Source organism: Triticum dicoccoides, chromosome 3A, assembly GCF_002162155.2.
Source record: "Triticum dicoccoides isolate Atlit2015 ecotype Zavitan chromosome 3A, WEW_v2.0, whole genome shotgun sequence".
Classification (NCBI taxonomy): domain Eukaryota; kingdom Viridiplantae; phylum Streptophyta; class Magnoliopsida; order Poales; family Poaceae; genus Triticum; species Triticum dicoccoides.
The window spans coordinates 508,609,546-508,635,469 of NC_041384.1; the positions used below are offsets into that span (position 1 = coordinate 508,609,546).

At 45.6% G+C, this 25,924-nt stretch overlaps 3 protein-coding genes across 3 annotated transcripts; 2 read left to right on the top strand and 1 right to left on the bottom strand.

Moving 5' to 3' along the window:
* Positions 1 to 1,253: 1,253 nt before the first annotated feature.
* Positions 1,254 to 8,316, top strand: LOC119268837 (tubby-like F-box protein 1). Its single transcript, XM_037550548.1, has 4 exons — positions 1,254 to 1,660; positions 3,053 to 3,140; positions 4,210 to 4,339; positions 7,501 to 8,316. The coding sequence occupies exons 1-4, from the start codon at positions 1,370 to 1,372 to the stop codon at positions 8,057 to 8,059; spliced, it is 1,068 nt and encodes a 355-aa protein (XP_037406445.1). The 5' UTR covers positions 1,254 to 1,369; the 3' UTR covers positions 8,060 to 8,316.
* LOC119268838 lies at positions 8,118 to 9,341 on the bottom strand. Its single transcript, XM_037550549.1, has 2 exons — positions 9,119 to 9,341; positions 8,118 to 9,013 (listed from the first exon to the last, which is right to left on the bottom strand). Exons 1-2 carry the CDS (start codon positions 9,255 to 9,257, stop codon positions 8,898 to 8,900), a joined length of 255 nt encoding a protein of 84 aa, XP_037406446.1. The 5' UTR covers positions 9,258 to 9,341; the 3' UTR covers positions 8,118 to 8,897.
* Positions 9,342 to 18,525: 9,184 nt separating this feature from the next.
* LOC119268839 (GPN-loop GTPase QQT1-like) lies at positions 18,526 to 23,419 on the top strand. The gene is made up of 11 exons (XM_037550550.1): positions 18,526 to 18,779; positions 19,222 to 19,367; positions 19,704 to 19,748; positions 19,864 to 19,943; positions 20,024 to 20,098; positions 21,176 to 21,279; positions 21,362 to 21,518; positions 21,597 to 21,684; positions 22,213 to 22,285; positions 22,387 to 22,517; positions 23,019 to 23,419. Exons 2-11 carry the CDS (start codon positions 19,276 to 19,278, stop codon positions 23,086 to 23,088), a joined length of 915 nt encoding a protein of 304 aa, XP_037406447.1. The 5' UTR covers positions 18,526 to 18,779; positions 19,222 to 19,275; the 3' UTR covers positions 23,089 to 23,419.
* The last annotated feature ends 2,505 nt before the right edge of the window (positions 23,420 to 25,924 follow it).

The following is a 25,924-nucleotide window of genomic DNA, read 5'->3' on the forward strand; positions in this document are numbered from 1 at the left end:
ACAAAGTGTACATCACAAGCGTTGAAGGAACTACTTCAACATGTTGCCCTAGATATCGCTCTAGACGTGAATATAGGTCGATATGGCCGCAAGAGTTCAATTCAAAACTCCCAGGGACAATATCTACTCCAAGATCTCATATAAGAACACCAAGTTCAATTATATGTATAGTGGGGCTACATAGTCTGGTTCAAAACTAGAGGTGATGATCTCTATTTATAGAGCTTTGGAAAGTCTTCACATCTCACTTCTACTTATAGTTAGAACACTATAGAGAATATTACTTAAGATTCACCATTCTACTCATAGCTAGAAGACTCTAAAAAACAATATATAGGGTTAAGAAAAAAAGAAACACTATATTAGAGTAGAAGTATCTAGAGTAGCAAACATTTATTTTTCCTTTCCTCATCTATTGTTCCTCGTCAGGCTCCCATGGCACGTGCTATTGCTTCAAAATGTCAGCGACCACCGTTGCTAGACGGAGGGCGGTGTTGCGTGACATTGCATGACGGCGACTGATGAGAGGGCGTCATCGACTGCTGCAAGGCCTCGTCGTTGTAGAGGCGACGATGCACGGTGATGATAATGCCATGTTGTGTTGTGACAACAGTGTTGGTGATGCAATGACGATGATCATGTGTCGCGACCACTGCAACAATGACTAGGGTGACAAGCGCAACATCGACCATGTTGTGAACGACTGAGAAGGGACGTGCAACCACTGCAACGATGACCGTGTTGCAGGGCGACGAGTGCAAGATCGATAATGCAGGGGAAGAGGCCTATGCTCCACGTGAGTCTGAGTCTCTTTCTACCTTTGCTCCTTACGTGAGACAAATCGAACAACTGAAAAGGGACGTGCGATCACTGCGACAACCATGTTGCAGGGCAGCGCTAACAATTGAGAAGGGACGGGGCTGCCACGGTAACCTGACAAAGTGAATTCAATGGCTCACACATAATGCATCGGACAGACATCGAATTGACCGACTTTCTCAGGAAATCAGCCGGTCGACACATAGCACGCACCCACCTCCGAATGTTGGTCGCATATGTTGATGACGTGGCCTTAAGAAAAAAAAACAACTTGCACGGTGATGAAAGTGTGTGTGTGGTTGTTTCACCACTGTGATAATACGGAAAAGGAAAGAAATGAAAGAAAGGCCACGCACCACATTGATGAGTGGTCACTGTACCTGTCCGCCCGCTAGATCCACTTTTCCAGACAAGTACTCCATCATCTTCTCCCCATCGCCCAACGCGGTTTTGATTACAGTTGGAAGAAAGAAAAGCAGAAAAACCAAGACCGACGAAAGAGCCCCGCGACCTAGTGGGGAGGCAGTACAGTGGTGGGCGGGCGGAAGATATGCCTCGGGAGGAGCCGGCGGCGGCCGAGGTCTCGGAGGTGGCGGAGATGGGGGAGGAGAAGGAGGACGGGCAGCCGGAGGAGCAGGAGGAGAGGTGGGCGCGCCTGCTGCCGGAGCTCCTCGCGGAGGTGGTGCGCCGCGTCGAGGCGTCCGGCGGCGAGCGCTGGCCGGCCCGCAAGGACGTCGTGTCCTGCGCCTGCGTCTGCCGCCGCTGGCGCGACGCCGCCGTCGCCGTCGTGCGGCCGCCCGCGGTGTCCGGAAAGATCACCTTCCCGTCCTCGCTCAAGCAGGTGAGAACGGGAGCTTGTGCCCTCATACCCGTAGATTGGTAGGGGTCTCTGCTTCCGGTTCGGTGTGTGGTGGTGCAGGGCTGTGGAAATCCCCATTCCAAACTTAAGTTTTTAAGGAGGAACTTATGATGCGATTTCCCCCCTTTCGATCCGTAAATTTTTCCAAGGTTCCTCTCCGTTGAGATAGGGCATCCGATTGCGGCACTTTTGACTTCCGTGTGAAGCTTGAGCGACAAATTTCACCCCTGCCTATACATCAGGTCCATTAGTTCTTTCCATAGATGCTAATAACGTTGCTTGTTTGCGCGATTTGGAAATGGGATAGATTCACGTGAAGTCACTGTTGAGGTAGGGCATCGGATTACGGAAATGGGATAGACTCACGTGAATTCACAGGGAACAATTCAGTTCCTGCAGGAAATGGGATAGTCTCCCGCCAATCAATGAGGTCCTTAATCGTTCTTGTACTCCCTCCGTTCACAAATATAAGATGTTTTAACTTTTTGTGAATTGGATGTATATAGACGCGTTTTAGTGTGTTTGTTCACTCATTTCAGTCCTCATGTAGTCCATATTGAAATATCTAAAACATCTTATACTTGTGAACGGAGGGAGTACCATTTTAGATAAAAGTGCCATAACCCTATTCTCGCTGATCTTATGGTGCGAAGGGCACCACACCGTCTGATCAGCCATGCAGCGGTTTGCGTACTGTGTCGATGGAGCACACCATGACATCACATGAAAGTGGGGTGCTGCTGCATGCGGCGTGCCGCAGCCTGGTTAAGCTGTATGCCATACCAAAGAAGTGTGCGTGTATAAAGTACACCCGCGCTCTCATTCTTAGTTCTGGGGATACTAAATTTGGTGTATTTCGGTGGGTGGTTTCAATTAAGGTTGACCTGTTGGTGTGTTGACGATCAGAAAATTTGGCTTGCATATTTTTGTCATGCCCCTGCAAAGAGAGACTCGATTAATTGGGTTTTTAATGGCAAGGCTTCCAAAATCAGAAATTCTGTCTTGCCTATTTCGAGTAGCATAGGGCGTGTTTGGATGGTGGCCAAAACCTACCCTACCAATAATTTGGTCATCGCTAAAAATTCGGTCTATGTTTGGATGGCTTTTGTCATGCCAATGCTTCTCTGTCCATTCTAGATCACTTTTCTAGCCAATGTTCGCCAATTTATGGGCTGGAAAAAACTCCACCAAAAATTTGGCTAGCCAATTATTTGATACGGCCAAGCTAGGCTAAAACCAAATGTACCTGTAGTTTTCATACGTGTCTACTGAAGCTAGTTTTCCGAGGGATTAATTTTTCTTTACTTGGGACTTAGTGCAGAGTTTTCTTATGCAGCATCTGTATGCCTAATCTTACAACATGTTGTCAAACAGCCAGGGCCAAGGGAGTTCCCAATGCAGTGTTTTATCAAGCGGAATAAGAAGAACTCTACGTTCTACCTCTACCTTGGCTTGACAACTGGTAAGTTTATCTGATGGGTGCCTTGATTTTCTCATATTTATTTTATGTTGCGTATACATTTGGGCTTGTGGACCAGGGACACTTTCAGCAAGAAATATATTGAAGAGTTAGCAATGGTTTAGCCGAAAACCTTAGCTTATAAGAAGCTTGGTCTAAGAGACTGAAGCTTCTTTTTTTTTTCATCTAAAAACGAGGCAGATGGCATTCTTTTTCTTGGATTATTATGCTGCCTCCTTTTGGATCTCACTCAATAAGGCTTTAATTGGAAGCGTGCCCACTTGTTTCTTCTAGTCAATTCTGACTTTTCAGTTATCATTATTTTGCATCTGCATTGTTTTTGCTTGTGTAGTCTCGTCTCATACATATTGCTTCCTGGCACTCAACTAGTAATCAAACCAACTCAAATGCATCTATGTTAGGTTTTCATGGCAAAGCGGTAATTTGCATCTGTATGCATTATTGCAATTAAACTGGGATCGTCAGGAGACATGTGTGAACTGGCTAATAAAATTGAACCTGCAGAAATCCACTGAATTCTGGACTAAAATTGTTACTGTGTGTTGGAATAACCCTAAGTTTTCAAATAAAAAAATAATGGACGGTGCTGCTCATTATTTGGATTGGTTATTCAAAGGGTTTCGTTCAGTCATCCCTAGGACTTGAGCATCTTTTGGAGCTAGAATCTAAATCTCAAGATTTTCCTCCGGTCTTTCGGAGCTTGGATAGTTTTACGAGATTAGTGGCAGTAATATTACTTGGAATATCCCACTTGATCTTTGTTACTACCTGTAACACTCAGGTGCATAGGCAGTAGAATGTACATGTTCATGTATTTATAGAGCACCAATTTTCTCAACCAGTTCCTTACTCTCATCTGCTCAAGGATGAAGTGTGTTGTGTGGCTATATGCTATCATTAGTTTGCCTTAAATGGATATTCTATGGTTCTACCAGTTACCATGTGATGTCCCTTACAATTTGTTATACTGTTCGTAATGTCATTTAACCATTGTCACTATAAAATGTGCCTGATGATATAGTTTAATATACATATTGTCTGCGTCTGACAGCTACTGTAGATAAAGGGAAGTTTCTCATGGCCGCAAGAAGGTTTAGGCGTGGCCCCCATACCGAGTACATTATATCCCTTGATGCTGACGACTTGTCACAAGGGAGCAATGCATATATGGGGAAACTGAGGTGAGAATTCTACATGGCTGCACTTACATTAACCTGCCATGCTATTTTTATGTATCCTGCTAAGTGTTTAAATTGGATGAAGTAATATATTTGGTGCAAATATGGAACACAAAAGTGGGTTTTGATTTATGGAACACACTTAGGTCCTCAGCGCTATAAAACCCATTAGAGAATGTTTTTTTTTGTGGAAAAGGAGGATAAACCCCCGGCCTCTGCATCAATCGATGCATGCAGCCTTCTTTATTAATTATTCCACAAAGGTCTGACAAAAACGCACATCAATCCACCCGAAACCACCACTCACACCTACAAACTCGATAATGTGGAGTGCTCTCACTCCCCATATCTAAAACCGGTGTTGTCACCAATCCATCCACATAACGTATCGGGACCAACATCCGATGCAGCAGACCTAAAGCGCACACCAGATGCACACGCTTTAGAAGCCGCCATCATCATCGGACCACTAACCCATTCAGGAGAGAGATCCGCATTATCCTTGCCGGTCCGGACATCCGTTGACGCCACCACGGCTCCCAACGGCGCCACCGCCCTGCGCTCATCCGTTCAGACGCGAAGACTCTGGAAGACTGTCGTGCGTAGCACCTGCCAACCAGGCATGACTCAGCGTAGCACCTGTCGGCCAGGCATGACTTGACAGCTCCACCAAAGCTCCGTGCAAGACGAAGCCGCTCCACCTCCTGCCTCTGCCATCCAGCGCTACTCCACAAACAATGCTCCCAAGAGAGAAACGGCACCGTAGTACCGCCATTGTCCGATCTGGAAGACCAGATCCTAGGGTTTCCCCTGAAGCAATGCCCATCACCAGCAACCGTCAAGGACTCACACAGTGCCCACCACCACTCAGCCCTCAAGGCGACGGCTTCAGGAAGGTCACGACGTCAAGGACGCCGCCGCCGCCCACCAGAGAGGGTTTTCACCTGAGAGGCGGGTAGGGGGGAAGTAGAGGAGCAGACGTAGATCGACGTCTCCAAGAAGAAAAGCGGCACCCTTGAGCGTCGTGCTCGGTGCGGCCGACCGGGGCCGACCAAGGGGTTTCCCCCAATCTGGTTCTCCTCCACCAGCTTCACCAGCGGCCACCGGCCAGGGTCCCGGCAAGCCGCGCCGGCACTGCCAGGACCCCGCAAGAGAGAAGCACACCGATCAGGGCCGGAGGACAGCGGCCAGATCAGGCGGCGCCGGCCGCTAGAGCAGCCACGCCAGGCCCTGGTCCAAGGAAGATCCGTCGGCCGTCCGACCAGACCACCGGCACCATGCCAGCCCCGCCGCTCGCCGTAGCACGGAGGGGCCTCGCCGGAAGGGCCGCCGTCCCAGATCCAATCACTCTCCAGCGCAAGGCGAAGCAGCAAGGGCCCCGCTGCCGTAGTCCCCGGCTGCGCCATGGGCTTGCCCGGCGCCAACCTCATGCGGCAGCGAGGGAGGTCGCCCCCAAGTCGCCCGAGAGCGCTAGACTCCGGGATGGATGGAGAGAGGGTGAAGAGAGGGTTTCGGATCTAGTCTCTGTTGTGAAGGAGGTGGCCGGAGGCAGGAGATCAGGCGGCGGCGGCGGCAGAGCTCTCTCCCGTTGCGGGGGAGGAGGATCGCTCGTCAGAGCAGTCAATCCAACCATTAGATAATGTAGTACTACAGAGTTTCAAACTTGGAGTTAGTACCACTTCTTCACTCTGTATCTTCTCCATTGAGTTTGAATGCTAGTAATATGATTCAGAGGTCAAAGATGCATCGTTTACAATAATGCAAAGCAAACCTTTTGACCTGGTGGCATGCCTAAGGTGCCTTATTCATCCCTTTGTCACATGAAACCCACTGCATCCTTGAAATTTTGTGATGGTATGCTGAAGTATTTACACTGTGTCTTGAGACTCTAAACTTTTGATCTTTGCCCTTTTGGGAGTGTGCAAGCTATTCCACTTTTATGATTGCTTCACATTTGCTGTTTCTTATGGTCCTTTAAAATTTATTTTCTGGGTCCTGAGGATCTCTTTTTATTCTATCTCTCTTTTATATTATCATTAAGGGAAAAGTCCATTTTACTGATCTCAAGTATCGTGTTTTTCTATAAACCTCTCAAGTCTGTGTTTTACTTAGCCCCCTGAAGCGAGGTTTGAAGGCGGTATTGTATATTGCGGCAATGTCACTGATTTGAGGGTATGTGTGGTTTCATGGTTTGTGTCCAAAACCTAACCTACCAATTTTTTGGTCCTTGTTTGGATGGTTTCCGATATTTTTGCATGGCCATTCCCCATTGCCCTCTCAGTTTATTTTTCTTGCCAACATTGGCCCAAGCCGCCCAACCATGGGTAAGCAAAACCTTTGGCTAGCCAAATGTTTGGTGTCGGTGAGCTTTGGCTTAAACCAAACATACCCTGAAGGAAATTTCTCCTATGTGGTATCTATCTCTTCTCTCACCTGCCACCTCCATGTAGAAAAACCAAATCAGATTAGTCCCTTTTCCTGTTCATCTTCCCCCACGTGCTGGAGGTGGAGGAAGAGTGCTTCCCCAAAATTTATTTTCCTCTTTCTCTCTTCGACATGTTGCCGCCTGCTCTGTCTCCAACCTGGCCTCGTGCATGTCTACTTCCTCTTTGTGCCAGCCCAATCAAGACCAAGACTCCCAGCCATGCCTCATGTGCGTAAAAGTAGTCATCAGAGACACGTACATGGGTTGGCCTTGTGATCCATGATCAGCTGTCTTAAAATACGTTTGGTTACTGGCATTAGGCTTTGGCCAAACACGGGTGAATGGGTGATAATTAAATATCACTCCGATCAAGATGAACTCTTCCTAGAAAGTGGGGCAGTTATAGTAGTACGAACAAAAGTATATTCAGACTGACATGATGTAGGGAGTAACTATTGTTATTACTAAGTATCTTCAGTATGGTCCGCACCTATTGGTATTTTTATTCTGAAAAATAATCATCATGTGTCCTCGCAACTGGCTGCTGAAGTGTTGAGGCGATTACTTTACCAACTTTTTGGAATTTGATTTCACCATTTCAGTGTCCTAGTTTAGGTTATGTCACCTCCCTATCCCTATGTTTGGTTTCTGTTTGCATTACTGAAAATTTGGATTACTAATTATATGTATTTGATTCTTTTACTCGGTGATATAATTGTGCTTCTTCTGTAACCTGTAGATCTGATTTTTGGGGAACAAACTTCAAAGTATATGATAGCAAGCCACCACATGATGGCGCTAAAGCATCAAGTAGTCGATCTAGTCGGCGTTTCGGAAGTAGAAGAATAAGCCCCCAAGTATCGGCGGGCAACTATGAAGTCGGGCAGCTTTCATACAAATACAACCTGCTCAAATCCAGAGGCCCCAGGAGGATGTATTGTGCACTCGAGTGCGCTTCACCTCAAGAGACCTGGGAAAACGCCCTCAAGACAAAGTTCCGGAAGCCCATGGGCACCACGGTTTTAAGAAACAAAGCTCCCCGCTGGCACGAGCACCTGCAGTGCTGGTGCTTGAACTTCCATGGGCGGGTAACAGTTGCGTCCGTCAAGAATTTCCAGCTGTCCGTTGCCGCTGACCCCAATGACCCTGCTGGCTCCAGGGATGAGGAGACGGTGCTGCTGCAATTTGGTAAGGTCGATGACGACATCTTCACGATGGATTATCGGCAGCCACTGTCGGCATTTCAGGCCTTTGCCATCAGCCTCAGCAGCTTTGGCACCAAGCTGGCTTGTGAATAGAGCGATATGGTGATGCTCGCAGTATCACCGCTTTGGTTGTCGCAGTGGATGCATTCCACGAGTCTTGTTGCGTCTCGGTAATTCGGCGTTTTCTTCCTTTTTTTTTTAGTTTGATGTCGATGTGCTATATGTTTGTATCATGAGCATGTATACAAGAAAAATGTATGGTTCGGTGAATGTATTTAGTTCCAACAAGGGAATTGTGCTGTATAAAGTTTCACCCAAAACTGAAGTGAAAACCCAGGGTTCTAATGTAAGTACATAGTGTTGTGGTGAAGTGGGACTTTCTCCTACCTGCACGTCAGCTGAGGAGAAAGATGAAGCGGAAATCTGGTAGAAGTCTTTAATTTAAGTAAGGTGTTGGGGTAGCTGTACAGATGATCTGATACAGTCCGCCCTAAACGGGGAGTTTAATCCTGTCTCCATCAACACCAACTTTGCTGTAGGAAGATCGTACAGCAAGCGACAATTCAGAGATCCATCATGCATGCTTGGAACGGCAGCCATTTTCCACCGGAGACGAAAGCGACAGGATGAGCCCATCGTCATACTTTTCCATAACGAGCCTGAGAGTCAAACCAAGCAGGGATCGAAGGTCCGTCTCACTCCCAAAATGTGGCAAAAGGCTTCAGGAATACAACCGTGATTCACTATAGCCATAGTCACAGCCATGTTCTTTCATCACCACAAGAAAAGGAAGGCCTAACAAGCGCGCATGATACTATCACCGTGCGTGCGTGTTCTTCCATCAGCGAGAAGCTGAGAAGGGAAAAGAAGGAAAGGAAGGCTTCTACTTCTAGCTATGGTCTCTCCGACGAGGGGCGGCGCCGGTATACTCCTAGTCGTCGGCGGTGCTGCTGGCCCTCCCGACCTCCGCCTCCAGCATCTCCATCTGCTGCTCCAGCAGCCTCAGCCTCCGGTTCATGCGCTCCAGCCTCTCCCGGGCCGCCTCATCTGCATACCGGATTTCGTAATTTCGTATACAGTCAACGATTTCGTGCACCTATACTATACAGTGCTAGACATGTTAGATCGATCGAGGAGGCGATTGGTGTTCACCTAGCTGCACGACGAACTGCGACGCGGCCACCTCCGCCTGCCCGCCGTCGGCGACGACGGTGCTGGCGCCGGCGAGGCCCGCGCCGTCTGCTCGGGCCTTCGACGTCGTCGGCGACCCATTGTTTCTCCTCCCGAGCATGGCTACGTATACAGTCTGATACTCTTGGATCGCACGGACCGGCCGGCTTATTGGTGCAGTGGCGAGTTGTGACTGGTTGGAAGAGACGCGCCTGACTGCTGGAAGCCGACCGACCGGCCGGCCTTTTATTCGCGCGGGGAGACTTGGGGGAGGGGCCGCCTTGCCTTGGCGGAGAGGTCACCGCGACGATGATTCATGGAGCTCGGGCCGGGTTCCTCGTGTTGAAATATGAGATGGGCCTAGAGCCCATATGATAATTTCAGATTTGATCTCTAAAGACCCATGTAGGTGGCATGATAAGGTGGTGGGAAGTTTAGTCCCACCCCGAAAATGAAAAGAGAGTTGGAGTGGTTTATAAGGGATTTTCTTCCTCATGCTATTGAAGCTTCAGAAGAGATGAGGCCCTTGCACATTCCTCCTCGTCACGCCTCGTCACGACGCGTCGGGCCGGGCCGGGGGTTGCGGGATTGAGCTGAGCTGAGCTCACTCTTATGCGTTCCTTTTTGCCGGTCAGGAACGGAGAGTCTTTGACATGTGGGGCCACGATCTGAGACGTCGGATCGTGGGCTACCGACTTGGACGTGGGTTCGGCCCACGTCTCTCCACGCGCAGCCGCACATATATATGTGGGGAGCTGCCAACCATAGCCGCCACGAAACAGAACGCATCTCCGCCTCCACGCCCGCGTCGTTCCTCTGCTGCTGCTGCCGCCGGCAACTCCGTCCCGTTCACCGCGTACACGGTTGACGGGAGAGCAGGCCTCCGAAACCCCACCTCTCCGGATCCTGTACAGGAGAGGGGCGATTAGGTTTTTGGGTAGCGACTACGCGATTGCTCGCTTCTGTTCATCTACGTCCACATCACCTTCGTCATCACCATGTCGACCGACACCGACCGTGCCGCCGCTGAGAAGGTCGAGGCCGACAAGAAGGCCGCCGAGGATGTCGCGGCTATTGCCGCCGCCACCGCCGCCGCATGGCCGATTGGAGGGTATACATCGTTTATCCCTCTCATGTTTCTTTCTGTTGTAGCAGTACTAGCGATATGTGTAGATGTTTCTACTATATGCGTAGTACGTGCTCTGTTAGATCGTAACCAGTGTGTTATTAATACTGTCAATGTCATGCTCATGATTTATTCATGGATTAATTTAATTGAAAAACTGCCTATTTTCTTATCAATCCAAAAACCTAATCTGTGTAGGAGTTTTTCGAATTCTGGTTTTGCTACTGCACTGAAACCGTCGCCGTTTACGGGGACGTACTTTAAGCATTGGCAGACTAAAACCACCTTATGGCTCACTGCCATGAACGTGTTCTGGGTCGCCGGTGTGACTCCCACAGGAACGATCGCTCCTGATCAGGAGAAGGCGTTCAAGGAGGCCACTGTCGTGTTCCTCGGGGCAGTTCTGAGCGTGATTGGAGATAAGCTGGTTGATGCATATTTGCATGTGCGGTCTGCCAAGGACTTGTGGGAGGCACTCGAATCTAAGTTCGGGGCTGCCGATGCAGGGAGCGAGATGTATATTATAGAGCAGTTCCATGATTACAAGATGGTTGAAAACCGTCCTGTATTGGAGCAGACTCATGAGATAATATGCATTGTTAAGGAGCTTGAGCTTCTTAAGTGCGAGTTACCGGGCAAGTTTGTCGCGGGCTGCATAATCGCTAAGCTTTCCAATTCCTGGAGGAACTTTGCCACCACTCTGAAACATCAGAGGCGTGAATTCTCCGTGGAGGATGTCATTGGCCATCTGAGTGTTGAGCAGAATTTAAGGGCAAATGACTCGCACGGAAAAGGGGTCGAAGGAACTTCTGTGACCAACATGGTGCATCAGAAGAACTCCAATTCCCACAAGTCCAAGGGAAAGAACGGTGTCCAACAGAGTGCCGACTTTAAGAAAAAGGGTAAGAAGACCTTCAAGAAGAACAAGAAGGATGAGGACTGCTTTACTTGTGGTTCGCTTGAACATTGGGCCAACAAGTGCCCAAACAAGTATAAGAAGCAAGGGCAGGACTCCAAGTCTGTCAATATGATTGTGAGCAACAATGAGAGTGGTGCATCTGGGTACGGTAATTTATTTGTTGTATTCTCAGTTTGGCCGTCCACCGATTGGTGGGTCGACACAGGTGCAGGTGTTCATGTGTGTGCTGACATTTCATTGTTTTCTTCTTACCAGGCCACAGGTCACGGGTCCGTACTGATGAGGAATGGCGCGAGTGCTTCTGTTCTTGGTGTTGACACGGTCGATCTAAAGTTTACTTCGAGAAGGATCGTGCAGCTGAAGAACGTGCTGCATGTCCCCGCCATCAAGAAGAACCTCGTTAGTAGCTCCCTTCTATGTAGAGAAGGGTTTAAGTTGGTATTCGAGTCTAATAAATTAGTTGTTACGAAATATGGACTATTTGTTGAAAAGGGTTATGAATGCGGAGGCATGTTCCACCTTTCTCTTGCAGATCTATGTAATAAAGTCGTGAACAATATTCATTTCAGTGTTAATGAATCTGAAGTATGGCATTCACGTCTTTGTCACATTAATTTCGGTGTTATGACGCGGCTAGCAAAATCGAATTTAATCCCGAGTTTCACTTTAGCCAAAGGTTCTAAGTGTCATTCGTGTGTGCAATCTAAGCAACCTCGCAAGCCTCACAAGGCAGCAGAGGAGAGACACTTGGCGCCACTGGAACTCATACATTCTGATCTTTGTGAGATGAATGGTGTGTTGACTAAAGGTGGAAAGAAATATTTCATGACTTTGATAGATGATTCCACTAGATATTGCTATGTGTATCTGTTAAATACTAAAGATGAGGCTCTACACTACTTCAAAATCTATAAGGCAGAAGTTGAGAATCAACTTGAAAAGAAAATTAAACGAGTCCGATCAGATCGTGGTGGAGAGTACTTCTCGAAAGAGTTTGATGCCTTTTGTGCGGAACACGGCATTATTCACGAGAGAACGCCTCCTTACTCACCCCAGTCAAACGGGGTTGCCGAGCGGAAAAACCGTACTCTAACTGATTTGGTTAACGCCATGTTAGATACGCCGGGTTTATCCAAGGCATGGTGGGGGGAGGCTATAATGACATCATGTCATGTCCTGGATAAAGTTCCGACAAAGGATAACGAGATCACTCCTTACGAGAAGTGGACCAAGAGAAGGACAACATTCTCGTACTTACGTACCTGGGGCTGCTTGGCGAAAGTTAATGTGCCGATCCCCAAAAAGCGTAAGCTTGGACCAAAGACTGTGGACTGTGTTAATTTGGGCTACGCTATGAATAATGTTGGCTATAGATTTCTAGTAGCGAAATCTGAGGTACCTGACATGAAAGTCGGTACAATTATGGAGTCTAAAGATGCTACATTCTTTGAGGACATTTTTCCCATGAGAGATGTACAAAGCACTTCTAGACAGGAATCTGAAGAGACTCCTGAACCTGCCATTCCGATGGAATATTATAATCAAACACATGATGAAAATCCTGAGGAGGATAATGAGGAATCCCTTGGTAGGGGCAAGAGACAAAGGACTGTAAAGACCGTTGGTGATGATTTCTTCATATACCTCGTGGAGGATAATCCCACTTCTATTTCAGAAGCGTATGCATCTCCAGAAGCTGACTACTGGAATGATGCGGTCCGTAGCGAGATGGATTCCATCATGGCTAACGGGACTTGGGAGCTTACTGAACGTCCTTATGGTTGCAAACCATTGGGATGCAAGTGGGTGTTCAAGAAGAAGCTTAGGCCCGATGGTACGATAGAAAAGTACAAGGCTAGACTTGTGGCCAAGGGCTACGCCCAGAAAGAAGAAGAAGATTTCTTCGACACTTATTCACCTGTGGCCAGACTGACCACCATTCGAGTATTACTCTCGTCGGCGGCCTCGCATGGTCTTCTCATTCATCAGATGGATGTTAAGACGGCTTTCCTGAACGGAGAGCTAAAGGAGAAAATCTATATGCAACAGCCTGATGGCTTTGTGATGGATGGTCAGGAAGGAAAGGTGTGTAAGTTGGTGAAATCTTTGTATGGCCTAAGACAAGCGCCTAAGCAATGGCATGACAAGTTTAATGAAACGTTGACATCTGTTGGCTTTGTTGTTAATGAGGCTGACAAATGTGTATACTATCGCTATGGTGGGGGCGAAGGAGTTATACTGTGTTTGCATGTTGATGACATACTGATATTTGGGACTAATCTCAAGTTGATCAAGGAGGTTAAGTCTTTCCTATCTCAGAACTTTGAGATGAAGGACCTTGGAGTGGCTGATGTTATCTTGAACATCAAGCTATTGAGAGATGATGAGGGTGGGATTACACTTTTGCAATCCCATTATGTTGAGAAGGTGTTGAGTCGTTTTGGATATTCAGACTGCAAACCATCTCAAACACCATATGATTCTAGTGTGCTGATTCAAAAGTCTAAAGGCACAGCTATAGATCAATTGAGATACTCTCAGATTGTTGGTTCACTACAGTATCTAGCGAGCGCAACGAGGCCTGACATCGCATTTGCTATTAGCAAACTGAGCCGATTTGTTTCCAAACCGGGTGATGTACATTGGCGTGCTCTTGAGAGAGTTATGCGCTATCTGAAAGGTACTATGAACTATGAACTTCACTATACCGGATACCCATCGGTACTTGAAGAGTATAGTGATGCGAATTAGATCTCTGATGCTGATGAGATGAAGGCCACAACTGGGTATATATTTACTCTTGGAGGTGGTGCTGTTTCCTGAAAGTCTTGCAAGCAAACGATCTTAACAAGATCGACAATGGAAGCAGAATTAACAGCATTAGACACATCGGGTGGCAAAGCAGAATGGCTTCGAGATCTGTTGATGGACTTGCCAGTGGTTGAGAAGCCGGTTCCGGCCATCCTTATAAACTGTGACAATCAAACAGTTATTGTCAAGGTGAAGAGTTCAAAGGATAACATGAAGTCCAACAAACACATAAGAATGAGATTGAAAGCTGTCAGAAAATTGAGGAACTCCGGAGTGATAGCGTTGGATTATATTCAAACGGCTAAGAATCTGGCATATCCCTTTACTAAAGGGCTATCACGTGTTGTGATAGATAACGCATCAAGGAAGATGGGTATGAGACCCACATGAGTTGCCATGGTAGTAACCCGACCTATGTGATCGGAGATCCCGTGAAGTAGGACCTGGGAAAACAAGCCAGTGGTGAACTAAGGAGAGTAACTTCACTAACCCACTCCGTTGAAGATGCAATACTCTCGGAAACTGTATGGAATGATGACTACTGTCTTAATGTGTTCCAAGGCTTATATGCATAAGCAAGATGCTATCCCACAGAGCGATCTTTTGAGGAACACACCTATATGAGCCCGACTGCTGGTCACAGTCTATGAGATTGGGGTGATCTCAAGCAAGCTCATGAACATGCTAGGAGTGTGACTAATATGCTCCACCCGAGGGTCGGCCTTCGGCAGCCTCGTATCAGTGAGACTTGTGGTGAAACTTCTTGACGCCAAACTGACAATTCAAGGAATAGCCCATTGTTCAGTTGTGAAGGAGTGTAACTACTTGGTCTAGGTGGAGCTCAACCTTAATCGGTCTCCACTGATATGCTGGTATATCAAAACAGCGTTTGGAACAAAGGACAAACTGGGCCCCTGAGATCTGATGGGGGATTATTGAAATATGAGATGGGCCTAGAGCCCATATGACAATTTTAGATTTGATCTCTAAGGGCCCATGTAGGTGGCATGATAAGGTGGTGGGAAGTTTAGTCTCCCCCCGAAAGTGGAAGAAGAGTTGGAGTGGTTTATAAGGGATTCTCTTCCTCATGCTATTGGAGTTTAAGAAGATATGCGTAGTACGTGCTTTGTTAGATTGTAACCAGTGTGTTATCAATACTGTCAATGTCATGCTCATTATTTATTCTTGGATTAATTTAATTAAAAATGTCATGCATGCTCATTATTTTCTTATCACCTCGTTCCCGGTCAAATATGCTGCTGCTGCCGGGTCAAGAGTCCCACCCGGCGACTTGGACGCTCGGTCTCCCGACCCGACCCAGCCACTGCCACCGCGCACATGAATCTGCCTTCATGGCTGACCGGCCGGAAAGATCAAAGATTTCCCTCAGCGAGCGACCTGATTCTCTGTACACCATCGCACGGAACGGGCGACCACGTCGCGTCGGCGAATGGCCATCGCACCGGCAGGCGGCGGCGGCGGCGGAGCTCCGTTTCTGCAATCTGATTGATCAGCCGGGTTAATTGTTAAGTCGTGCGGCGTCGATCGTGCCGAATCGATCAGTTCGACGGGCGTTATTTGGGGATCTGTAGACTGGACTGGATGGCGATGATGTGAGTTGCCAGGTGCTATACTACCCGCCGGGAGTTCTGTTGCGTCACTGCATGCGCATGGGGCATGGGCATGGGTCGTCCATTGTTTAACCCCGAGTGGATTTTTCTTTTTTGCCGGTAAGAGTATGGTTAATAATATAGCCAATTGATTATAAGGAGTTGTTATGTCATCTAAAGTCAACCTAATAGCTGGCATGTACAGTAGTAAATTTTTAATACTAGCAAAAAAGCCCGTGCGTTGCAACGGGAGAAAAAAAATCCTCTCATATTTTTAGCTGGGTCAGTTGGACATACAGTGGTGGCCGGTTCGTAGATTATGAGATCGAATCCTCCCGTCGGCAATTTTATTTTTTGCCAGCTCTCCAGCCCTGGGCCTCTGTGCGCCGCCAGATGGGCTTTCTCCGTTTGGCCAAAACGGGTGGCAAATAATGAAACCAAATAGCGTACGTAAAATTAATTGAAGCAGGACCAAACGAAGCAGGACGAAACCCAAAATATCACCTCCCTTTAAATAGGTATAGATATAGATATAAAAGAAAACACTAATTGTTTTGTGCTTTAAATAAGTAGTAAATCTTCGCCGGTCGATTTTTTATTTTTTTGTAGAATTTGTTTGGGTGTTGTTTTAAAATAATCACTTGAATAATTAGTATCATTTAATCTGTAATTATTTTTGAATTAGTAAAAAGTTTGGGTGTTGTTTTAAAATCATCACTCGAATAATTAGTATCATATAATCTGTAGTTATTTTAGAATTAGTAAAAAGTTTGGGTGTTATTTTAATATAATCAATCGAATAATTAGTACTTCCTCCTTTCCGGTTTATAAGGCTTAATTCAAAATTCTCACCAACCAAGATAGATGGTGAGTATCACTTAATCTGTTTTAGAATTAGTAAAAAGACATATATATGATAAAAAAAACATACCGCTATGCGTAGGGCATATGCACGCTGCATGCGTGCTGTAACCGATCCATGTGGACGTTCCCATTATGTGGTCTTTACATGTACTCCCATTATGATTGGTCTTACCGCACCTTCCCATAATGGGGTCTTTCTTTCTAAGAAATCCATCCGATTATCCCTTCTGTGTCGGATCTCTTCCGTGCCTCTTTTTTATAGCACACATCCCATTGAATGGAATCAAAGGGCAGCCAGCCCAGCTGGTTCCGTCTCGTCGACAGCATAGCAGGGAGCGAGTTCGATCCTCGCACGCCACAATTTATTTTTCCTTGCGGACGCAACGGCGGTGTATCGGAACGTTTTTTTCTAAACAAACATACTTCATGGAGTGCGGGTTTATTGTGAAAAAACACAGGGATCGTTTTGTAAAAACGGCACGACCGTCAACTTGACAAGTAAATCCCAGCTACATGAATAGTACCACATCGGATGTAGAAAAAATAATATAGGTAAAAAAATCTAAAAGCGTAAATTCATGTGAAGAAGCGTATTGTGACGGTGAACCCACGAAGTCAATCCGTGCTTTATTATTAGGAATAGATATACTTCATGGTCCACCGCACCAGCAAGGTCTTAAGACCACATGAGACGAGGTAGATCGCCTACCGGCAGGAGGCAGTAGAAATCCTAGCTTGCTCGGTGCAGGGTACGAGCACCACGGCTGTGTGTGGTGTCTTTTATTCTTTTTCTTGCTCCTGATATATGTCAGGATTTTGGGCCCTGCTCATTCGGGGCCTGTTGCCACTTCTCTCGTAATTTAATTGATCAGCTCCATATATCAATTTTCTAAACCCGCTCTCAAATGATTTCGGGTATGAAGCCTAGTACCTAGTCCCTTTCTAAACTCAAATTCTCAAACTTTTGCTATTTTTTCAGAAACCTTTGCTATTTGTTCCATCATTTGCGTACATAAACATCATTTCTAGTTGTCACCATTTTGTACCGATAGTGTTGTCGATTGATGACGATTTGTTCGGATGGGTGAGCGCATTGGGGATCAGAGACGGTTTGGCGAAGAACAAGGGATTTACCCAAGCCCGGGCCCTTCCGTAGGTGGTAAGACCCCACTGGTGCCTCTAATGTGTCTATTAATCTGACACTTGACTGGATCAAGGGCATCGCCTGTGAGCAATGTTACTTGAGAGTGGTTTTCTACACCCCAGGACACTGCAAAGCCGGGACACCTGGCCGAAAACATAACAAAACATTTCAAAACAATCTAAAACTTTGTGACAATAGTATAAACATATGTTACAGTTGCTTGTAAAGTTTGGTGGCCAAATGACAACCGAGGAGCTTTGTACTAGAAAAAAATTGTGCTCAAACATATGTCCAGTGTTCGAGGAGAAAGTAGAAATTCTGTAACTTCCACGCCCCCTCCCCTACTCTGCCGACTATTGTCGGTATCTCACCTATTATGCCTCCCACGAGCAGCAACAGATGTTCTGTAACTTCCACGCCCCCCCTACTCTGCCGACTATTGTCGGTATCTCACCTATTATGCCTCCCACGAGCAGCAACAGATGGTTGCGGTAAGCAAAGCAGCACCTGCGCCGGCAGTGGTGTCGTGGTGGTTACTAACCGTCGACAATACGGGCATTGCAAAGATTTCAATCTCTATTCCCTTCCTACCGTTGCCTCGCCTCTGCGGACGGTACCTATTTCTCGCCGCATTCATCGATATGTGGTGAGGGTATGTCGGTTTCTCGTCGGAGTACCTCATCGACTGCCTATCGTCGGAGTACAAGCTCGATTTTTATTCGGCACCACGATTGATCTATAGACAGGGTGGACAAGGTGGGTCTCGGCCCACCTTGGATCTTAGACCGGGCTCATAGGAGAAAATTACAGATGGACCAGAGGAAAAAGAAGCCCAACAAACAATGGCTTACTCGTCCCGACCCATCTCAGCCGGCTAGCCCAACAAACAACGCACGCAGGGGACACTGGGACAGCCGGCTTACCACCGAGCCCCTGCTCGCCCCCGACCTCGGCCGCTCGACTCCCGATCTTGCGCCGCCTGCCTCGCCGTCGCTACACGCCTAGGAGCCGCCCCTGCCCGCCCCGCCCGCCCGGCGCCCGGCGCCACCGCGCCCCTGCAAGCCGGCGCCTGCCGCCCAGTCCGCTATACGTCGACTCCAGCACTCGGCCGGCAGCAAGTCAGCTACCCTGCCCGGTGGCCAGCCTTTAGCCCGATTAGAGGACGCGAGGTAAGTTGTCCACTGCGGGACTGCCCATTCCCCAATTTCTGATTTAGGGTTTGCTCTTAGCTGTCTACTGCATCGATCAGGTGGAAGTCAAGTCTATTTCGTTAACTAAACAATCAGGCTTGCTATCCAGTACATGAATACAGAGTCCTGTGAACACATACACCTTATTTGCTATTCAGTACATGAGCACCTGATCAATGACATAATAATGATTTGTCTGATTGTTTGCCACTCTAACAAGTTACTCTAACGATGCCACTTTAACAAATTAACAATGCCACATACTCTTCTTTGAACTTCTCAAGGTATGTATTATGTAGGCTTCTCCTATGCAAAATTGAGAATTTTAGTATGTCTGTAAGACCATATTGATCTATTTCTATGTGCTATTGGTAAATTAGTTAGAATGTTGGCACGTCATATTTGTTGTCAATTTTTTCAGGTGGACCACCCTGTTTTAAAACCCTAGAACCTCCACTGGGTACGAGAAGAGGAGATGGTGTTTGGACAGGTTGTGATCGGGCCACCAGGCTCCGGCAAGACCACCTACTGCAACGGCATGTCCCAGTTCCTCTCCCTCGTAGGAAGGTACTCAATAACTGCAGCCTTGCTATTAACTAGCTAGTACTCCATACCCCGCAAAAAAAAAGTATTCCATCACTACGAACTGCTTTCCTGACTTCCAGTGCTAGTTTCTCTTTTGCTGTTCCAATGCCTGACCTTGTGTTATGTTCAGTTTAGTATGGTTTATCTACTCTGTATGTAATAAGGCATTTTTCTGATGGGAGGTAAACATTAGGAGAATGGCGTGGTGCATAATTTCCTTTCCATAACTGGGCTTCCAGTGTTATCCGTTCTGGTGCTTCTGTGCCAGTTATTGTCTAACTAATTCACAAGGTCATAGTGCTTGATTGTTGGTTGCAGGAAAGTTGTGGTCATCAATCTCGACCCCGCGAATGATGCATTGCCGTATCCTTTGCTCATTGAGCCTTGAAATGACCTTTCCCCTTGTTTTTTTTTTACCATGTGTTACCATCGGGTTCTGCAGTTACACTCAAAATGAGTCCTTGACATTGGTATTTAGATATGAATGTGCCATCAACATTGAGGACCTCATAAAGCTCAGTGATGTCATGTCTGAGCATTCGCTTGGTCCTAATGGAGGTTGATCCAGTGTTCAAGAATCAAGTGTACCTGTTTCATTTCTATCCTTACTTATGCTGTGCTGTTTATATCTTTGTCAGGGCTTGTGTATTGCATGGATTACTTGGAGATGAATATTGACTGGCTTGAAGAGAAACTGAAACCTCTTATTGAAGGTGAGTGCGGAGTGCCTTTCTCTGAACCTCGCTCTGGTGCTGTAAAAGCTGTCGTTTTGGTCAAGGGTAGAGTTAAGATCTTGAAATTTTGACTATTATCCGTACAAATATTTGAAGGGGAGCCTTGGCGCAGTGGTAAAGCTTCTGCCTTGTGACCATGAGGTCACGGGTTCAAGTCCTGGAAACAGCCTCTTACAAAAATGTAGGGAAAGGCTGCATACAATAGACCCAAAGTGGTCGGACCCTTCCCCGGACCCTGCGCAAGCGGGAGCTACATGCACCGAGCTGCCCTTTTATTTTTATCTGTACAAATATTTAGATTGGATACTTAGATCATAGCTGTGAATTTTCAAAAAATGTATTAACTTTGTACTAAATCAGCGACACTTATGTTTGGGACGGAGGGAGTATTATATATTGTCAGTCAAACTCTAACTGTTGATCCAGTTTGCAATCCAGATCATTGACAGAAAGGACATATATTCGTATTACAAAAATCAAAGCTAGCAATGATCTGGATTGCAAATTGATAGTCAAAGCTGTATTTTTAAGACCATGTCCATGTCCAAACAACAGCTTCAAGATAGTGAACCAGAGAAACTGAACTTATATTCTTTGGCTGCGATATCCATAAAATTGAAAATCTTTTTAAGTTGAGACACTTATTTTGGGACGGAGGGAGTAGATAGAAAGCAGGTTGACCCAGTTCTATTCATAACTAAGCTGCCAGATTCTGTTTTGACATTGAAGTGCTGGGAACCTTTGATGAAAATTAATAATTCCTTATGGGACAATCGAAGAATAAAGTAATAATTGCCAATACAGATCAACCTACTTTTAAAATGGTCAACTCACTTTGCTATGACCTTGAATGGAACCTTTTTGCTATTCCAAATTAGAGTTGTGAATAATCTGCAACCATGGATTTTTGGATTATTCTGCTGTTTATCGAGCTATTTTCTGAAAGGTTAATATCATAGTAGAGGACTATTGCAGCAGCTACGCATCAATGCTGCATTGCTGCTCAACTTGTACTACTTTCCATTATGAATTGCTGAAGGTTGGTGATTGCTGCAGATCACTATTTTTTATTTGATTTCCCGGGGCAAGTGGAACTTTTCTCCCTTCACACAAATGCAAGGAATATCATCAATAAACTCATCAAAAAGCTAGACTTGCGGGTACATGCATGTTTTCAGTTTAATTCAAGCAAGTTATTCTGTTAATGAATTTCATTACCCACTCGTTCTTGGTATTTTGCAGCTGACTGCTGTGCACCTTGTTGATGCTCATTTATGTTGTGATCCTGGGAAGTATGTGAGTGCTTTGCTTCTTTCACTATCAACAATGTTACACTTGGAGCTACCACACATCAATGTTTTATCAAAGATTGACCTTATTGAGAACTATGGAAATTTAGGTATTGTGCTTGTCTGCAGCTGCCTTTAGTTTAGCAAATGTTTCAGCTGTAGTTGTTACTCATTTTCTTTATTATCAGCATTCAACCTTGACTTCTACACTGATGTCCAAGACCTGTCCTATTTGCAATACCATCTTGATCAAGATCCTCGTTCTGCCAAGTACAGGTAAATATGATGACTAACAATTAACTTTAATTCCTTGGGTAAGGGGTACGTACAGTCCGTACTGCACCTACTGAAAGTCATAAACCTGTCCAGACTTGATAGTATTTAGCAGTTAGTCCTTTAGTAGGCATCTCCAGTTCGCTGAAAAGCATTATAAAATATAACACAGCACTGATTTGTTATTGTTTTCACTTTTAAATTGTGTAAACATTCTTAAGCTACAATTATGTACCTGCACAAAGATCTAGAACTCTCCTTGTTCAGGTAAGATAGTGATCTAATGTAGTAATGCACTTACATAGTAACACTCGGAAGTTGTTAGAGGATGTCAGGCATCTTCAGTAGACTAGTGTTGCACTGTCAAACGTTATGAACCCTTAAGCACAGCATTATGAACCCTTAAACGCAGTAACCTTTGGAATCATTCACGGAAGACCTGCAATGTTGTTGATCTTATACTTGTGTTAATTATGATATGCTGTTTTTAGACTTCAGGTTTCTTAGAACCCTTTTGTATTTTGCTGACAGGAAACTTACGAAAGAGCTATGTGATGTGATTGATGATTTTAGCTTAGTCAATTTTTCGACTTTGGACATCCAGGTCTGTACTGGAAGCAATTTATTATTTCAATTCAGTTTCATGTTGCTGAACTGGTTGGTGGATGCAATTCAATAGACTTAATTCCTTACTTTTGCCTCTAGGACAAGGAAAGTGTCGGTAATCTTGTGAAGTTGATTGACAAGAGCAACGGCTATATATTCTCTTCTATAGACAGCAGCGCTGTTGAGTTCAGCAAAATCGCGGCTGCGCCTCTTGACTGGGACTACTACAGATATCCTTTACTGCCTCTTGTACCAACTTATTCAAACAAGCATCTTTCTTGTCCCATTACTTATATGCTCTTTAATGTGGTAGAAGTGCACTATTTAGATCACCTATTTCTGGCGTTCTGGCGTGTACATGCATATTGATGGTCCTGTTAACTCATTCAACGCCGAATAGTATATAAAGTATATGGTGACTAGACTAGATCGCAAGACAACGAATCTGATAGTCTAGCTCAATATGTAGGTATGGTACCACTAGTCTACTAGAGTGTACACTGCATGATGTTTTTCTTGGCAATGAAATGCTTCTGATGCACCAATCCATTATACTGTACTCCCTCCGTTCCAAATTACTTGTCTTAGATTTGTCTAGATACGGAGGTATCTAGCAATAAAATGAGTCTAGATACATCCGTATCTAGACAAATCCAAGACAAGTAATTCGGAACGGAGGGAGTACATGCCAAGTGCTTGCACATTATTTTTTCCTTAACATATATGGTTACAACAGCTGCGGTGCAGGAGAAGTACATGAAAGATGATGAGATCGTTCAGAAAACAAGCGGGATGCAATGAGATCGGCGTTCGCTGGCGCCAGCCTGCTGGTTAAACGTGTCACTGGTGTAGACTATGGCAATGCGGATCTATTACCCAAGTTGTAGACGTTGCCTGAAGTTTCTTGCTAGTCTGTACTAGTAGAATTTTGTCTTCGCCTCAGAGGCGAAGGCAGTATGCTGTGAAACTATATGGCAAGTATACTTGTTGTTTCTCTTGACTTGGGTGATTTCAAGTGTGTAGGACTAGTAGAAACTTCCCAGTTCAGCAGCACCTGTACCTTGGCCTCGTCCGGCTGTATTCCTGTGCTATGATAGAGTGGACGGTATGCAATTGTGTACTAAGACCCTAACCATTTAGCCGTTGACCTTTTGTTTGCAGTTGTCGGGCGTGGCCACTGACCAGCAGTTGGGTGCTTATAGTGGTGTCTGAGTTCCGATCCGATCTCAGATTATCACCACAGACAGGGCGCTGGTGGGTGGTGAGTGGTGACTGCCACCGGACGGATCTGACGTGGTGCAAAGGATGATATATGTACACTGTGCACAGCTGCCGACCAGGCATACACAGTAGAGACGTACTACTACAGTATGTCGTCTTCGTCCGGGGCGCTCTGAAAGTTCGTACGAGTGAGCGCGTGACTGCTTAATCAGCAGCTGTTTGATTTGGAACGGTCGATGTTGTTTGCTGATTGACCCCGGGGCCGGGGGCAGTCGATTACCCCGAATGCCCGAACGACTCGGACATCGATCTTGTCATCTGAGGCTTGTCTGGCTCACATGATTCTAGTTCTAGAGACAAAAGAATAGAAAAAACGCAAAGGTGAAAAGAGAAGAGTGAAGTGCACTGTAGGTCCTTAAACTATTTTAGGGGTGTCACATAGGTCCTCGAACTATGAAAATTGTCATTTAGGTCCTCGAAGTATAGTAAGTGTGTCATCCAGGTCCAAAATCTCACTAACCCCCTCTAAATGGCCAGCTGGCATGGTGAACAGTGTGAAAAATAAAAAAATATGAACAAAAAAATCTGAAAATCTTTGGCATCAAAGATACCCCTGGTGCGTGAATAGTAAAAATGCTCATTAATTCAAAAAAATGTTCGCGAATATGGGAAAAATATTCGCGACTTTAAAAAAGTTCACAAACAATAAATTTGAAAATATGTTCGCGAACCACAAATATTGTTCGTGGGTATGGAAAAAAATGATCGCGAACCACAAAAATTCCTGACTTTAAAAAATGTTAGTGAAATTTTTATTAAAGTCGCAAATATTTTTTCCGAATTCATCGTTCGCGAACATTTTATTAAAGTCAAGAATATTTTTTCCAAATTCATCGTTCGTGAACATTTTTTTAAAGTCATGAATATTTTTTCCAAATTCATCGTTCGCAAACTTTTTTTAAACTCACGAATATTTTTCCCAAATTCATCGTTCGCGAACATTTTTTTAAAGTCGTGAATATTTTTTCCAAATTCATCATTCACGAACTTCTTTTAAACTCACGAATATTTTTTTGAAGTCGCGAATATTTTTTTCCAAATTCATCGTTCGCGAACATTTTATTAAAGTCACAAATATTTTTCCAAATTCATCGTTCACGAATTTTTTTTGAATTAATGACATTTTTACTGTTCACGCGCCAGGGTCTCTTCGATGACAGAGGATCTCAATTTTTTGATATTTTTTTATATTTATTCTTTGTCGTGTACTGTTCATCACGCACGGGAATTCAGGACTGTTTGCCGCGTACTGTTACGGTTACTGTTTATGTGCCAGCTGGCCAGTTAGAGCCTGTCAGGGAGATTTTGGACCTGAATGACACACTTACTGCACTTTGAGGACCTAGATGACGATTTTCATAGTTCGAGGACCTATGTGACATCCCTGGAATAGTTCAAGGACCTACAATGCACTTCACTCAAAAGAGAATGTATACACAAGACAGATGATTAGTAAAAATAGGAATTATGTTAATTTATGTAATGTCAACTTGTTTCCTTTTTTAAAAAAAAATTAATCTATTTATTTTCAATCATGGTAGCACAACAGACATCAAATAATAATAATAATAATTACATTCAAAACCATAGATTACCTAGCGACGACTATAAATACGGAAGCGAGCCGAAGATGTGTCACCATCATCGCCCCTCCCTCGTCGGTGCTGCCCGTGAACTTCTATAATAAAATTTGCAGTCAGAATGTTATCATGCCACTAAGGACCTTCCTGAAAAAAAGAGAGGTCCAAATGAATGCTCTATTTTCTGCGGGTTTTTTTGTTTTTTAAAACGACGGATCAGAGGAAATGCTATTATCGGACATACGTGTTGCCAGTTGCCTAGCTAGCTGCGAAGGACGAGGAAGCAAAAGCGCGTCTGCACCCGGACGTGTTGCCAGTTAGAAGACGCGACGACGCCGGACGTCCCATAATCTCGTAACCTCCGCGCGGTGCCCATGCGGCCATGCATCGCGACTGGCGAGCAAGCCGGCAACGGGGTGGTCCGTCACAGCTGCACAAAGCTTCATTTGCGCGGGAGGTTCGGAGTTATCTTGGTTGCCTTTTGCCTCTGGTCTGGTGCCAGCGACTGCATGTGCAGTTTGAGCTTGGCCCGTAGCACGTGGTTACGTGTGGACCGATGCTTGTCATGGAGCCCAGAGTGCCTTGAGTTGCAGCAGGAGGCCACTGCGCGTCTCTTCCCGGAAGTATGTTAACTTGCCAACGGTTGGTGCGCATGTTCCTTCGATATCAACAATGCGAGGTGCTGATTGCATTCCTTCAAATCACAACCAACAGCACCTTCCTGACCCCCGCGTCGCCTCTCCCTGGCGGCACGGGAGGAACCACTCCGGCGCCGC

Coding starts and splice junctions, on each gene's coding strand:
- LOC119268837 (XM_037550548.1), top strand. CDS start 1,370: ATGCCTCGGGAGGAGCCGGCGGCGGCCGAGGTCTCGGAGGTGGCGGAG. Junction 1,661..3,052: donor TCCCGTCCTCGCTCAAGCAG/GTGAGAACGGGA, acceptor GTTGTCAAACAG/CCAGGGCCAAGGGAGTTCCC. Junction 4,340..7,500: donor GCATATATGGGGAAACTGAG/GTGAGAATTCTA, acceptor TGTAACCTGTAG/ATCTGATTTTTGGGGAACAA.
- LOC119268838 (XM_037550549.1), bottom strand. CDS start 9,257: ATGCTCGGGAGGAGAAACAATGGGTCGCCGACGACGTCGAAGGCCCGA. Junction 9,014..9,118: donor GCAGTTCGTCGTGCAGCTAG/GTGAACACCAAT, acceptor TCCGGTATGCAG/ATGAGGCGGCCCGGGAGAGG.
- LOC119268839 (XM_037550550.1), top strand. CDS start 19,276: ATGGTGTTTGGACAGGTTGTGATCGGGCCACCAGGCTCCGGCAAGACC. Junction 19,368..19,703: donor TTCCTCTCCCTCGTAGGAAG/GTACTCAATAAC, acceptor TGTTGGTTGCAG/GAAAGTTGTGGTCATCAATC. Junction 19,944..20,023: donor TTCGCTTGGTCCTAATGGAG/GTTGATCCAGTG, acceptor TATCTTTGTCAG/GGCTTGTGTATTGCATGGAT.